Source organism: Lepisma saccharinum, chromosome 3, assembly GCF_977018435.1.
Source record: "Lepisma saccharinum chromosome 3, izLepSacc3.1, whole genome shotgun sequence".
Taxonomy (NCBI): Eukaryota; Metazoa; Arthropoda; class Insecta; order Zygentoma; family Lepismatidae; genus Lepisma; species Lepisma saccharinum.
Genome location: NC_139231.1, coordinates 50,343,737 through 50,359,876, shown reverse-complemented (window position 1 = coordinate 50,359,876; position 16,140 = coordinate 50,343,737). Strand labels below are relative to the sequence as shown.

Below are 16,140 nucleotides of genomic sequence, written 5' to 3'. Positions count from 1 at the left end.
CGTTTAATTTATTTGCCTTTACAATCCCTTTAAAAGTGCACCAACAACCCCCCACCACCACATTGAACATTCTAGGCCAATTTCTCAACCTATGGGGCGCGACCCACTGCTGGGTCCGGAGAGGGCGTTTGGTGGGTCGCAAAATCGGGCACGAAAAATTCATTTACTGTGTCTTAAAAACCTATTGCACTTAAATTACTAAGATATATTGTTTTAACAATTTAAATTCAAACATGTTGCAGTAAAACTAAGCGAACAACCGCGTGATATGAGCTGTGATTCTGGCATTAATACTACATTTTTAGATTCAGACTTTAAAAGTTTTGGATATCTTCAAGGGATTTTCATCTCTGATTCAAGTGAGAAGCAAGTACAGAAATAGAAATAGACTTGACGCCATTGAACCAATATACTCCAGCTTATGAGGAAAAGGCATCCCTCATCGTCACATTAGTTCGGTGAGCAAAAAAATGTTTTCAATTTCAGCATGTGCGTTAGACTGAAGTAAATTAGTCTTTTAAATTACATATTTACTTTTCTAGAATTAAGTATGTGTAACTTGTTTAAGCAGGTGTAAGAGAGGGCTTCTTAAAGTACCCAATGTTAGCAAAAATATTATTATAAACAGGGTATACAAGTATTCTGCTGGACCCCATGCTTATGGGTCCCATGAAGTGTAAATTCCTTCAAGGTGGGTCTCTGACTGAAAAAGGTTCAGAACCACTGTTCTAGGCAAAACATCTACCCTCACACATTAATTGAATAATCAAATAAGTGATATCTTACAATTGGTCAAATCATTTCGATGATTATTTTTCTACTTTAAATGTATTATAAATTCGGCCTGTGCATAGGAGCAGTAGTAAACCACCATCGTGAAAAAAAAATGGGGAACTACGAGAGTAGCGTAACGCGGTCTGGAAAATCTATAACGGCTGAGGGTTCGACGTGCTGACCTCTTCATGCGGCCAAATATTTAGTGCATCTTTTTTGTATATTTCGCTTGATAATTAACAAGACAAATAGATTACATACATACATACATACTCGTTTGAAGGTTTCATTGATAGTTAACACTCCTATTTTGGATTTTGAGATAGGTACGGCTTCAGCCCCAAAAGCCAGATCAAGATTCAACAGATAAATCGCTCAGTCGGCATCACAAGGTCACTCAATGAAAAGACGAGCGAAAGGACTTGTCCCCCAAAATATAGTTGCCACAAGGACGGAGTTTAAGTCGATATTATTAATCATAATTTTAACGATATCATTGAATATAACTAAGACTCTTTCTTGAAACAAGACCTGTTTTTAAAATAACCCATCAGTGCTGCAAGTGGGGGATTATATCCCCCAGTTAAGACAACTTTCATAAAGCATCCCCCCACCTACTGTAATGTCTCAAAATTAATCCCTCATATATATCACATGCTCTGCTAAGGAATCTCCACTTCAAGTACTGTAGATCGTAATCAATTCATAACACCCTGGAAAAGAATTGGTTAGACAGATATGTCCACAAAATTTTCAATACTGGAGAAAATGAATTTCACAAAATTCCCCAAAATAATGTACCCTGCGCGACAGAAGACGGGGAACTGGCCCTTAGGGCAAGGTGATAACTGCCCTCTGGGTCCCATAGGGGTTTTCTGCCCCTCTAAAATGTTTAACAGTTAGAGAAAAATCAACAATATTGTCACAGTATAGATAAAAATTGAGAATAACATGTAACACATGTCAGGTGCGGACTATGTGAGAATCTTGTTTACCTCTTACCTGAATATGAAAAGTCTTGGGGGACCCCTTGGAAATATTTGGTGGGAAGCTCCATTTTAAATACCACACGTACAACTAATGAAAGTGGCATAAGTTGAGAAAGTGACTGCTCCTACTGGACTACGCTCTATAGGCCTACGACAAACAATGTATTAAGTTATGAGGTGAGTCTTCTTCCCTATTGAGGACCATCTGCGAGCAAGTAAGTTCATTCAGCATTTCGGAGGGGACCATCTATGGAATTTCTGCGATTATATAAACTTTCAAGAGCACATTGCGGGGGCTGCCGCTACGCCACTGGTTACAACGAACTCTGTTGATACATGATACATGTTCAAAGTCCACCGACAGAAAAAAACAAAACAAAATAAAACGGGTCCTTAATTACGGTTGGTCTCAAAGATTTTCCTGTTTGAATTGGGTCATTGTCATAAGCGTGCGCAGACCCTATGATTAGGTGAAGGGGGGAGCCTTGATGAAATTTTAGTCGGGAAAGAAAAACCTCATTTTATATTTTATCACTGTTTTAGTTTCATTGCATTGATAGGTACGAGGGCGGATCAATAAGTCCTCGCCTTAGAGTAGAAAGGAAAGAGAGACGATCATGATTTTAATGTTATTTCTCAACGTCATCCCCCTGGACCTCAATACACTTGGACACTCGATGTTCCAACATCTGAATGCCCTTGGGAAAAAAAAACTTTCTTCAAGGCTATTCAAATAAATCTCTAACACACACATAACATCGCCATCACACTCAAATCTCTTTCCCCGTAAGTGATCCTTCAAATTCGGGAATAGGTAAAAGTCACTGGGGGCCAAGTTGGGGAATAGGGTGGGTGATGTATCAATTCGAAGCCTGAATCACGAATGGCGGCCATTGCAATTGTTGACTTGTGCACTGCAGCATTGTCCTGATGGAAGAGCACTTTGCTTGACAACTTTCCTCTTCTCTTCTTCTTGATGGTTTCACGCAAGGTTCGGATGAGGTTGGCGTAATAGTCACCCGTGATGGTCTGTCCACGTGGCAAATAGTCAATTAATAAAATTCCTTTAGCATCCCAGAAAACCGATGCCATAATCTTCCCGGCGCTAGGTGTGACACGGAATTTACGGGTGCATGGGGAATCATGGTGTTTCCACTCCACAGATTGGCGTTTTGTCTCAGGATCGAAATGATGGATCCAAGTCTCATCCATGGTTACATATTGCCCATAAAAGTTTCTGGATTACGCGTTATCCTGACCAAAAGTTCTTGGGAACAAACCATTCGTTGTCTCTTCTGATCCACAGGCAACATTCGGGGCACCCATCTTGCCGATATTTTTTTCATGTGTAAAACATCGACCAAAATTGACTGGACTGTGCCATATGACAACTTAGTCTCCTATACTATTTTGCGTATAGTCACTTTTCGATCAGCCATAACAATGTCATGTATCTTGTTGACGTTTTCCTCACTAGTCACTGTGTATGGGCGACAGGGACGTGGGGCGTCCTCGCATGACTCTCTGCCAAGCTGGAATTCACGACACCATCTCTTTACAGTTGCATATGAAGGGGAAGAGTGACCTAACGTATTCACCAAATCTTCATAAATTTGCTTCGTGTTTAGTTGTTTTTTCAGAAGATACTTTATCACTGCGCGGTACTCAGAAGGCTCCATTTTCAGACAATGTCACAGAACGCTTCATTCGCACACCTGTAATTAGACAAGCAAGTGGTTTAGAAACTTGAAATAATGCATGTAAATGTACTAAAGACTACCACAAAACATATTAAATTTCCAAGGTTGGATCTTCTTTTTAAGTGCTTCAGGGCGAAAACTTATTGATCCGCCCTCGTATATGTATATACATACATACATACATACATACATACATAATGCAACAACATAGAGACAGCATAATGAATAAATAAATTTATTTGATATGTGCACCGCTCCTTTTCCTCCAAAAAATTGTGTTCATACATTTAAGGAAAAACTCTTTAGCAGCAACAGTCTGAAGCACTTAGTAGTTACAACTTCTCTCTCTGGTAATTACAAAATTATAATTTACAATGCATTAATAAAATTGTGAGCGAAGCGAGCAATAAAATTTTTAGATCCAAATTTTTGCAATCTCTAAACAATATTGATTTAATATGGCAAAAAAAAAAAAATACGGGGCGCCATGGCATTCTCCTCTACCATTCTTTTTCATTTAGATCGTTCGGCGTCCAGAACTTGACAATACTGTAAGAAAAGCAAATATTCCGAGCGAAGCAAGGAAGAAAATTTTCCCCCTAGAATTGATTTCCGTCTAAGATTGGGGAGGGGCAGTGACCATTGCCCCCTGTGGTTGCACCACCTTCCCCCGCTGCTTTGAACTTTAATTGACTTGAAAATACTTAATCATTTAATAACAGCGATCCTCTACACTAAATTTCTAGGTGAAAGTACAATAATATAGGAGGAACATGGACGTCTGGAAGGGGGGCAAGAATGGCCACACCTCCCCCTTAGAAATCGAATGTCAACATAAGTATAATTTGATTTATATTAATGCGATAATTTCAAATTTAAGTGGGCAACACTATTATTAGGGTATTATGCCCCATGGAAAAATACCCTGCTTGTCCCCTCTGAGGGAAAATCTTTGGACGTCTATGATTAGGGGGGCACCCCCTTGCCTATGGTCATTGTTGTCCTGCATGTTTCATGAATCGATTTCTATAAGCGACATTATCCGTTAAATTTCTGGGATTAATCAAAATTCAACAGCAGGACAAAGAGAACACTGCGGGGTCCACGCCACTGATGGTTTTATTGATTTGCTTTATTTTACTTGATTATCTTCCACTTTTGGCTAATCACGAAGATGAAGATGAAATTAATAAATGGACAATCACAAACAAATATGGGCAACAAACACACAACACAAGCCCCACAGAATATTATACTTGCTATCAGAGGCCAGACGCCAGAGTCTCGTTAGTCCTACGTGGTGTACTACGTGGAAATAATAAAGTAGAACGCTTTAATTACTTTAAAGAGAATATGTAGCATATCAATTACGATTACAAAAAATGGATTTAAATATTGTTAATATTTTCATGCAATTTTATTAATATTGTTATCTCGAGCATATTTCGGGATGGGCGTGCCAAAGGAGGAGTTAATGGGGGCCCAGTATTACTAAAAACAATATTGTAAAAGTCAGGAAGAGATGGCAAAATAAGGACTGACTATAAAAGAAGTAAGTATACATAACCGCTTCCTTTTCAAAAATCCTCGGCACGCCACTGGTTGAACTGAACTCGTCAAAACATCAAACTCTTCCACTCAGCAGTCAGTACGCCCTTGGTAGGAATACCTCCCCCTGTCTGATTCATAAAAGGCAAAGCAGGATTCCAGAGTGACGTCACTACGCCGTCATGCTTATGGTATAATGTAAATTACATGCTTGCTGATGCTCCGTCCTCCTTGAGTATTTTCTGGAGCCACTAGAAAAATAAGGAAGCTCAAATACATAGTTTATTTGTCTCACGAACAACACACAGTGCACGTAAAACCGAAACAGAGCGTCCTTTCCTTTGTTTTGGGCACAAAAAAACCTTGGTCATTCATTCGAGACACAAAGCTTCCGCCGACATACTTTTGCTAGCCTCCTACGCGGGCTGCAGCCAACTGAATATATCTATATTATGTAGAAATAAGTTAAAGAATTCATTTAATGCAATTTTTGATTTAAAATATATATGATAATGCATGTACACGTTACCACACCACATAATTTGTAGTACTGTACAAATATGGTTTCTTATCAAGTACAGGTTATGTGTTTTTAAGGTAGATGCGCCATTTTATGTAAAACCGCTTGTATTGCTATATACAATGTTATTTATGTTGAAAATGGAGAAACTCGTATAATATTATGTAAGTACTTTTATTGCAATACACCCATATTTCTAAGAAACTTGTTTCGTAGCATTCTTAAATCATAGAACACAATGTGGCAACACCGTTTGAGGTCACGCGGCGCTGCTGATAGAAATTTCCGCCGTGTTCTCTCCCTTTCGCCAGCGAAGGCGATTAGAGAAAGGAAGCACCGAACCGTTTCCAAGTTAGTGTAGACATTGCTGTCGTAACGACGAAGTGTATTTTCTGTCATTTCGCAGTACCTGCATCGCGTGTGTGATATAATCAATAATACTATGGCACCGTCACGAGCCGAGTTGGAAATTGCGACGCAAACAGACTCTGTGAACGAAAAGAGGCCAGTGCTGAGTACTCAGACATCGAAGTCGAGTGGAATAGGATCCGATCTGTCGGACCACAGTTCTTCAGATGACGATGATGTAGCCGTGGCATCTTTAGCTGTGACATCTTTTGTCGGGAAATTCCACAGAAAATGGAAAGAAATGTTTCCAAGTGAGAAATTAAACAAGTCAACCCAAACAGCATCAGACCCAATTCAGGTAGAATCCGAACGACTTGCACGTGATGTGATCTTTCATTTGTTAAGTAAAAAACATCTAGTACATGATGATCAAGTGTCAGAGTGTTTAAGAAATTGTGTGGAGAAATTGTTGGAGAAGCATTCCATTTTATTTACAGGAATGGTGAAACGTTTGAAAATAACTCCGCAAACAGGATATCAGACATTTTATGGAGTGGCGGACGAACTGTTTGAAGACGGAAATGTGACGTGGGGACGTATAGTGGCATTGTATGCATTTGGTGGACGTCTGGCTGTATACTGCAAAAATGAACATATGGAAAATTATGTTGTAGATGTGGCGCAGTTTATGGGGAGATATATGGCAGAGAAGTTAGGTGGATTTATAAACAGCGCCGGTGGATGGGTTAGTATTTGTCACAAATAAGATAATGTTATATCGTACTATATATTTACTATAGGATTGGGTCATGTGCCACAACTCAAAACAATTTCCCCATGAGATTAAACTTGCTTATAATTGAAATAGTAATAGTTTCCCATTCATCTTTGTACCCTTCTTACCAAGAAACCTCGTCTGCTTGCATTTTCCTGAAAGTTGTAAACAATTTCTCATCCGTCCTTATGAGTAATAGATGCACTTTATACAACCTAAATAAATTTGATGAGGGCACTCCACGAAAAGTGTCCCTTATCCACGTGAATAACGAAAATAATTAATTTGGAAATTATTACTATTTTTGGAACGACTTAAGATGACCGGGGGAACGTGTAGAAATTGCAAAATAAGCTAAAATAAGGCGTTAGTTTTTGGAATGGAAACCGTCGATTTTCGCGAACTTTTTGTTTCACAAGGAAATATATATATTCCTGATATATATCAAATTTTAACTATGTTTATCGAACCGAAACTAACCTAACCACACATCAATGGTTCATGGGGCCAGCATCAATGGTTAACAATTATTTTGCAATTTGTAGATCCTGATACTACCATGACACCAAATTTTAACTATGTTTGCCTAACCTAACAACATGTCAAGGGTTTGCAATTTCTAGAAGTTTCCAACAAATTTTAACTTAAGATTCGTCATTAGCAGGCCTCAATTAGTAAGTATGTCAAATATGAATATCTGAGAGGTCTCCGGTCATACCCTTTTTTAACTTGCATTTTTAAATTTGCTAGCAGACACCAAAAAGTACTTGATAGTCATAATTTTATGAAATCTGTTCATTACGAGTATTTTAATCCAATCTCATATCTAGAAGCTTATATTTTATGTGTAAAATGTCACACACATAATGCTGGAATGGGAAGGAGTTTACAATACTGGACCACTCTCCAATTTCTATGAAATTTCGCCTACTCACGAATTGTGAACTCCTAATCACGAATCTGCATGTAATAATTGGCGGTCAAGTATGGAAATCGAAAAAAAAACAAAAACGAAATAAACTATGGTTTCTTAACGTAACGTAACCCTACCATAAGAACAATAGTTCCATTGAAGATGCCATTTTCCCAACATGAAGAAATAAACAGGCAAGACAAGGTATAGTTCTCTTAGCTAAAATATTAATTTTTCTTTGTATTTATGCTAATGGAACCTAACCTAACCTCGTAGGCATTCCTCGTCTTACGTCAGCAAGATTGTTGTGCTTAACGGAAAACCATTAACGAATTGCGAAAGAAAGATGGTTCCGAATTGCTGTGTAGGGACAATCACCGTGGTAAATCGCAAGGTTATTTTACAATTTCTACACGTAAATGTACAATTTTAACAAGTGACCGCCAAATATGAACTACAGTTACATCATCAGGACACGAAAATTAGTAAGTAGGCGAAATTTTATAGAAATTAAAGAGTGGTCCGGTATTGTAAACTCATGCTCTGGAATGCCCCTAGGGAGTTATTTGTGGGCCGTTTACCCCCCAAATCCATACCCACTCGAGAATTAAGTCGAATTTTTATTAAATCTACAGATTTCAATATTTTAGGTAATGTAAAAGTGGTTCCAGTGTTTGGAAAGCACAAACATTGGAGATATTTGATCCCAAAGAATAGCTCACGTAAGTTAAACCCTGCAATTTCGGAGTATTTTTGCTGCCCTTTGTTAGTAAAAACTTATGCACACTCAAATAGCTAAAGAAAACATAAAAAATAACTAATATTGGTAACAATCCTAACCTAACTATGTAAAATTATAGCTGCTGTTGTGGAAAGTCGTTTGGGTGCTATATTCACTTGCACGAGGCCTTCCTGCTATTCAGCTACACGATAAAGTAATATGCTAAAACAACAGACGTACTGTACCCCACAATAACACATTTTCTAGAGCTAAAATCAACTGAAAACATTCATAAACAACAAAATCTTCATAAATCATGCAAAATATTTCACTTTCTTCAGGGGGTTCAGAGGGTCGTTGGTACCGTTATTTGGAATTGGAAGATTTTGCCATTGAATTTATTAGCATATAATAAATCGAGGTAATTATTAAAATAAAAAAAACATAGTAAATAAAGTGTTTGCACTAGTGATTCTCCTGAGTGTCCCTATCACCTAATGAAATGACATTCTACAATAATGTACCTATCAGCAGCATTTTCATCAATGTGCAATTCAATAAAGGTTCACATTGGATTTGGATTGTACATCCAACATAAGCACCTGTTCTAGTTTGGGACAATTCAAGTAAACCGATTCAGGTCAAAATTCACAAGAAATGAATGTCAAGTGTTTAACTAGGGGAAAAGCTTCATATAAAATAAGTTGTAGAAATGTTTTTGTAATTATAGAAAAATGCAAAACCTAAATTTGTTAAACATTAAATCTATGCATCGAAAATGTATAAACAACAAATGTATGTTGCACATGGAGAAAAATATCTGGTAAAACACATAAAGCCTATTTATGCCGTTAGTCATGATGTTCACAACGAGTCAAAAACAATCCCCCTAACAAAAATTAATGACCCTTAATTGTAAGTTTTTCAGGCCCAAATAATGATATCACCTTCTGGTCTTGTGTAGCTGTATTTTGGAATGTCTGATCAAATGATGCCAGTTATAGGTTGTGCATGGTTCTCTGCGCAGACATGTCATTTTCATGATAGTCCGTGTTTTGAGAGCGCGACGCTGACACGTATACCCGCCGCGTATCCATTTTTTTCATGCATATTTTATTTCTGTGTCTGCTGAATTTGTGTTGTCATTTTTTTATGTTTTGATTCTTTGGAAATTATTTTATTTGACTTAATTCATTTATTACTGTTATTATTTCTGGCTAAATGAACTTTGAAACCTGATTTTCATTACGAATGAACAATGGCAGTTCCGAGCATTGCTTGCTGAACCGAGTGATGACAAAAGGAGAAAACCTGACCAGGGTGTTAGAATCTCCGGGCACATACGATAATGTTGTTGAGGAATTATTGAAAAATGAAAATGATAGCAACACGGATCAAACTCCTTGAGAAGATGAGCCTATTTTAATTTGAAAAAGTGCCAAAAAAATGAAATTCAAATGTGAGCACCACGCTCACATGTATACCAATCGTGTTACACTGATACATGTATACCAACTTAATAAAACATTAAAAATGCTGACCCAGGCAAACTTTTATAGTATAAAGAATATACATAAAAACGTAACATTTCCACCCTCTAACAGAGTCGTCTTCTTTGCCTGAGCCAGCTGCACAGACTTTCTTTCTCTCTCGTCACAATTAATGGGGGGGGGGGAGGCTCTGATCACTGGAATCAATTAATGAATAACTAACTCTCTCACTTGTTTGTTTTGGCCTCAGTGTTCAGAATCTCATAAAAGTCCATGAATTCCTCAAAAATATCAAAATTTTTATTCACAGTTCGAATGCAGAATATTAATTGTCCACGGATGGATATGTCACAATTTTCGTCAACCATAATAGCAAAATATTCCTGACTTTTAATATCTGCTACCACGGAGCGCAAAACAGATCTCTCTAATATATCAATGATCTCGTTCTGAATGTCATGCGAGAGCCATTGTAGCCTAAACATCCCATCCACTACCCTAGTTCATGCACATCGTCTTTTGAAACTCTTTTTAGTAAAAATTTTGATTCGGTAAATTTCTCGTAACGGACAGACAGCTGAAATTTGCTACTTCATTTAATTTGAATATTCATACTTATGTATTCTGCATTGAAAATCATCGCAGAAGGTGGCATTTAGCTTATTTCACGGGAATAAGCTCTATTTGCGACATATTGAGTAAGTTGTCTTTAGTTTCTTTTTGCCTTTGGTAACACAAAGTGGCGTTCACAGTTTCACTACTGTACTCGGCATGCAGTGTTTCCACCCCACTGCACCCATAAATACCTACGTAGCCCCACGAACCATTTCCGATAAGGTTACGTTGGGTCACGTATAGGTTACAATAGTCAAAAATTGGTTTCGAAAAAATATGCGTAGCCCCACACACCATTCTCACATAGCCCCACAAACCATTTGCGGAAGCGTACCTTCTTCAGTTTCAAAAACACATATGTTTGGAAACACTGACTGGGATTACGTCATCACACACAGGCTACATCCACCTGGAAGTAAATGGATGCAAGAGCTTTCGTGCATCAGTCACACATTTATATCGAGAAATGGATGATTTACCGGCAAAATTCAATGAACGATGCGAGAGAACACTTCCCCGAACTTCCAGAAGTATAGAGAGACTGCATTCGGAGAAAATTACCAAAATTTTAACAATACTCATAATTACATACTTAGTATATAGTAATAAGTCATGTGTTTTGCTGTCTCTGGTCATAGCCCCCCTTCCCCCCCAGAGTTGATGATTTAGAAAATTTCAAATGTGTATTTAAAGGTAAGTTCATGTGGCACAATTTAGAGTAAACTTAGCAGGAAAAGCAAAATAATACATTAGATCCTCTTAAGCAAAATTATGGGGGGTGGGGCTGTCCCCACATCGTTAACATTGGTGGAGCTCGAGCCCCTCCCCCCCATGCCTATGCCAGAGCCAAATGCAGTTCAGGGTGTACTACATGTAAGGAACATTAAGTTTTACACGCATTAATAGATAAAGCAAGTCTTGTTCGCTTGTTAAAGTACAGCTTTGGTTTTAATTTTAACTGGCCTTGTGGTAGTGGTTTTTCATTAAGTAAAACATCTGTATTTTCTTGCAAATTTCCAACTGTACCTAAAGTAGGGTTTGAATAAATGAAGGTGTATGAAAAACTAAGAAAAGATCAGTAAAAAGTAGAGAATTTTAGATTTGTTATTTTGGTAGACACCTTGTTTTGCATTGTTGCCTGAGGGGATGGGAATAGGCTACCAAGTAAGATCTGTGGTGTGTAATCTAAATTTTTGGTGTTGAATCAGGATTGAGAGAACAAAAATGAGGCTAAGTGAACAAGATGAACATATGAAATAGCTGAAAGTAAAAAAAAATGCAATACACTGGTTAGGCCCATGAATGTAGCAGGGGGAGAGGTGAACGAACCAGTCAGGTGGCATTCCCTTCTCCAGTAATTGGAATCATAAATTTCAAGTTAATAATAAAAAAGAAAGAATGGAGATTATTATTTGGAGTCTTTGATGAATAAAGCCCCTTAACACAAGGAATAAATAATACTTCTGTGAGTTTTCAGTATTGAAAATTCGAAAAACAAGATTTTAGTGTGAAGAGCCACACTAAAACTCCATGACTCTCACTCCTACCAGCTTTCATTGTTTGAAGTGTGTAAAAGAGCTGTACGTTTCAGTATAATGGCTTAAAACGAAAAATAATATAATACTATTTTACCAAATATGCTCTCGTCTTATGAATAAATGAAGTTCATAATGATAATAAAAATACTTATTATACTTAAAACAATGACTTTTATTATTATTGCCTTTGCTAGTATTAAATTTTATATCAATCAAAGAAGTTTACAAAATTGTATGGTCTTGCACTTGGTCGGACTTAGGGATGGCCACAAAATCCGGTAACGAATAGCCAGATTTCAAATTATCTGTTTCGAATGCAGCAGATAATCCTGATATCAGACTAATACTGTTATTCAGTCAGTATTCAGATAATTTGTGGATTCAGATTGCTATTTATTTTTTCAAGTTCAGTATGTTTTTGTAGTAAGAATTGTGTGACATTAAGGAAATAATTAGCAAATAAAGGATCAGGACACGAAACTGAGAATTTCATATTCTAAACTGTATCCTTCAATCTTTTTTGTTACTTTGGAAAACTTTTGTCCATTTATAGTGAACTTAGTAATGCAGGAAAAAGCAAACATTTTAAAAAAAATGTGTGGAGTATCTATAAAATGGATGAACAGACAGGTTGGATGATTCAATCCCCACAGTAGATATACATACATGAGTAAAAGAATATGCGGAAAGTCAGTAAAATGGATAAACTATAAAATTATCCGGATAATGCACACATTGGATATTTTAAATAATTTGAATTTCCAGATAATCTGAATATCGCAATATCAAAATATCAATTACCTTAATTAATAGGTTTATCTGGATTTGGCCATCCCTAGTTAGAATATGAACCAATAGAAAAAAATATAATTTTACCCTGTATTACCATTCTGAATAGTTCTTAACTTTTGACATGACATTGTTATTAGCACTGTAGAATCCTTATTAATTGTATAATTTCTTCCTTTTTGCAGAGTAAATTGTGTGAGGAATTCCCAAAAGATGAAGATGTTGCAGGCAAAGTGTGGAAATGCCTACTTGTCACGGGTGTTGGCTTGGGACTAGCTGCAACGCTTTTGGCCACGCATTCATAATTCTCACATCACTGCTTCTAGATCATTTTGAAGCATTTTTTCCTTTCCATTTTAATCAGCAGAAGGATGATGAGCTATTGTCTTTCATTTGATTGGAAACTATTCAGGGAAGAACGGAATGTTACACCTATGATCAGTTCACCAAGCTGTCAGGTGTGTCGGATGCAAGGAACCTCAGGGGTCTGTAGAGAAATTCTGTTGGAACTAACTGTCTTTTTGTACAAGGGAAACTGCACAGAGTTTACTTGAAAACCTGCTGTATTTATAAAATTTTTATAAAGTGTTACATGTCTAGTAGCAAAGTTTTCATAAAGATTGAGTTCTAATATATTTCAATATGCATTTTCTGCTGCTACTACTACCACTACAACAAAGAAGTTAAAATAAGTGTAATCATTCATTAGGTAGATTATCAGAAATGTGGTTGTATTGGAAGTAGTGGCTGTTAGAAATGCAAGCAGGTCATATAATTGCCCTCTAATTTAAAATGCAAGCAGGTCATATAATTACCCTCTAATTTAAAATGTAAGAAACTGCATTCAGTTTAAATGTGTTTTTTAAAATGGTCCGTTTCAAAGTGTGGAAAATCTCTTAATTTTGTACTGAACCTGATACAAATTAACTGGAATGTTGTTTTCCTGTCGTGACAAATTAACTGGAATTTTGTTTTCCTGTCGTGTTTTTTTGGTATGATACACTACTACATGCCGAGTTCAGAAGTTGGATCGTAAGAAGTTACGCAAACATGCTCTAAAACTTGTTTTGGTTACAAGATTTGTACAACAAACACATGAAAATTGTGTGCGAGGAACTTGTGGATATGTTTTATTGTTAGCGGTTGCAATGAAGAGGGTAAATTTCTGAATTTAAAAGTTCAAAATTTGAAGTGGGTGTTCCACATCCTTTTTGATATGAAAATGACTATTTTCACCATTCTCATTAGCTAGTCTGTAGTTTATTGGTGCTTGTGGGTTCTTTGTGAAACAGGCCCATTTACTTTTAACTATCTCTGATGATGCAATTCCTCTGCCTGTTGTAAATATGGTATTATGTCACTGTACGAATGAAACCAGAATTTGTGTAGGAAAAAAAAAGTAATGCTTATATGCTTAAAAGTAACTGTGAAAAAAGAAAAAAACTAGAAACTATTAAGGAATTGTATGCTGTATTAGCTATTATATCAATGCATTTAAGAACAACATTTTTAATAGGAAGTGAAGTGGTGTATTAAAATTAAAATACCAACAATATTTGCAGTATCTATCAATTTATAGAGAATAGTTTGTAGTTATTTTTTTTTTACATGGTAGTGCAATATTATTTTCTTCATTAATGCACTAAACAAGTTACTGTTTTGGGTTATCTTTATTCACCTTAAAAAAGTTTGTGTTAATTTTCAAAGCACCATTTAAAAAGAAATAGTGGTCAACCTAAAACCTTGTTTCAAAATAAAAAAGGGGGGGGGAGGGAATGAGTTTTTTTTTTTTGGAAAGCTAGTGTAAGCATGGACATGAACATAAATTGCAATGCTATGAATGTTTAGTTATCAATGCAAATATAGTGTGTAAGGAAAAAAATGTGTAAACCTCTGTAAACTGTGGTCAATACAAGATTCAAATTGCTTTGCTTGTGTAACCCGCAACTTTTCCATCTATTTGCTATCTTTGTTTTGAATAGCTTATCAGCAGTGATGAAGCGAGCAGTTTCCTTGTTCTCACCACAGTTAAAAGCTACTTGATTATAAAAGAATAATATAAGAAACCATAGTACAACATGTATATAGTTTCAATGATGCGAGCTTTTCTTTTTCTGTGACTAAAAGTACATCCCATTAATAACATATGTGCAGTAACTAATGCATTCAAATATATTATTTTGTGTGAGAAGCTTGTGAAAAGAAGCTGCTTTTCTCTTTCTGTAATTTGAAACTGTATGCAAATCCAATGTTTATATTTAGTGGGTGCAGTTTACAGAGGATGTACATTAATTTTATCTAGTCCAAATGTATAATTTTTGTATAATAAAAGATTTTTAATTTAACTTTTATTGTTTTGTATCCTTTCCCATTCCCATGTTTTCACATTTTAATACAGTGCAATTAATTTGTATTGATAATGTAGTTTGGAAAAAGTTTTTCCTTAAAAACGTTCAAAACGCTTCACATGTTCTCTCACATATGAGACCCGCCGTGTTGCTTGCTTTTGCTGTTGTCCGGTTATTCTCAATAGTTTAATAGGCTCACGTAGTCACAGAACTATTGCAAATAGCGAATATTCACATGAATGATCTAGAACATCGTTTCTCAACGTATGGGGTGCGACCCACTGCTGGGAACCGAGGGGACGTTTGGGGGTCGCGAAGTCTGGTTCAAATCGAAAATTAATTTACTGTTTTTTATTACATTTAAATTGCTAAGATATATTGCTTTAACAATGTAAATTCAACCTGTGTTGTACTTAGTCCAAGCTCTACTATTGCATTTTACCGGCATCTCTCAATTTCAACGTGTGTTTTAGATGTTAGACTAGAGTAAATTAGTCTTTTAAATTACATATTTACTTTGGGTAATTTTTAATTTGTTCAAGCAATTGTAAAAGACCACTTCTTAAAGTACTCAATGTTAGCAAAAATATCATTATAAAGTATTCGGTCAGCGCCTATGGTTATTGGCCCCATGAAGTGTAAAATCCTTCAAGGTGGGTCTCGGACTGCTCCAGAAGAATTGCATATAATTTTTCAGAATTTAGAACATCATAACATTTTTTTTTTCTTTTTCAAAATCAGAGGGCATTTTGAAAAGACTTCAATGGCATATGCCAAAGGTTCATCTGGGCCTTAACGTGCTTAGCTACAATCAGCTATTGTTGTTTTTAAAGGCTGTGTTACATGCAATAAAACATGCCAGTTCTTATAAGTGTTTTTGTTTGTGCCAAAGTTGCCTTACCTATTGCTGAGTTAGTGTCGGACTTTTCTGGAACACTCAAGAGGTTGATAATAATTAGACATAAGCAACTTACTAAGTTTTTCCGCAAACCTTGCTTGTAGAAGTTCTATTCAATAGCAATATAACTTCTAAAACTACGTTTTGTAGAAAAAGTTAGTAACTTGCTTATGT

The 16,140-nt window shown here is 36.3% G+C and overlaps 1 protein-coding gene across 1 annotated transcript; it reads left to right on the top strand.

Moving 5' to 3' along the window:
- Positions 1-5,818: 5,818 nt before the first annotated feature.
- Positions 5,819-15,071, top strand: LOC145985021 (bcl-2-like protein 1). The gene is made up of 2 exons (XM_083118524.1): positions 5,819-6,624; positions 12,906-15,071. The coding sequence occupies exons 1-2, from the start codon at positions 5,974-5,976 to the stop codon at positions 13,023-13,025; spliced, it is 771 nt and encodes a 256-aa protein (XP_082974650.1). The 5' UTR covers positions 5,819-5,973; the 3' UTR covers positions 13,026-15,071.
- The last annotated feature ends 1,069 nt before the right edge of the window (positions 15,072-16,140 follow it).

Excerpts from the sequence above, each read along its gene's own strand:
- LOC145985021 (XM_083118524.1), top strand. The coding sequence starts at position 5,974 with ATGGCACCGTCACGAGCCGAGTTGGAAATTGCGACGCAAACAGACTCT. Across the intron at positions 6,625-12,905 it reads TAAACAGCGCCGGTGGATGG|AGTAAATTGTGTGAGGAATT; the intron begins GTTAGTATTTGT and ends TCCTTTTTGCAG.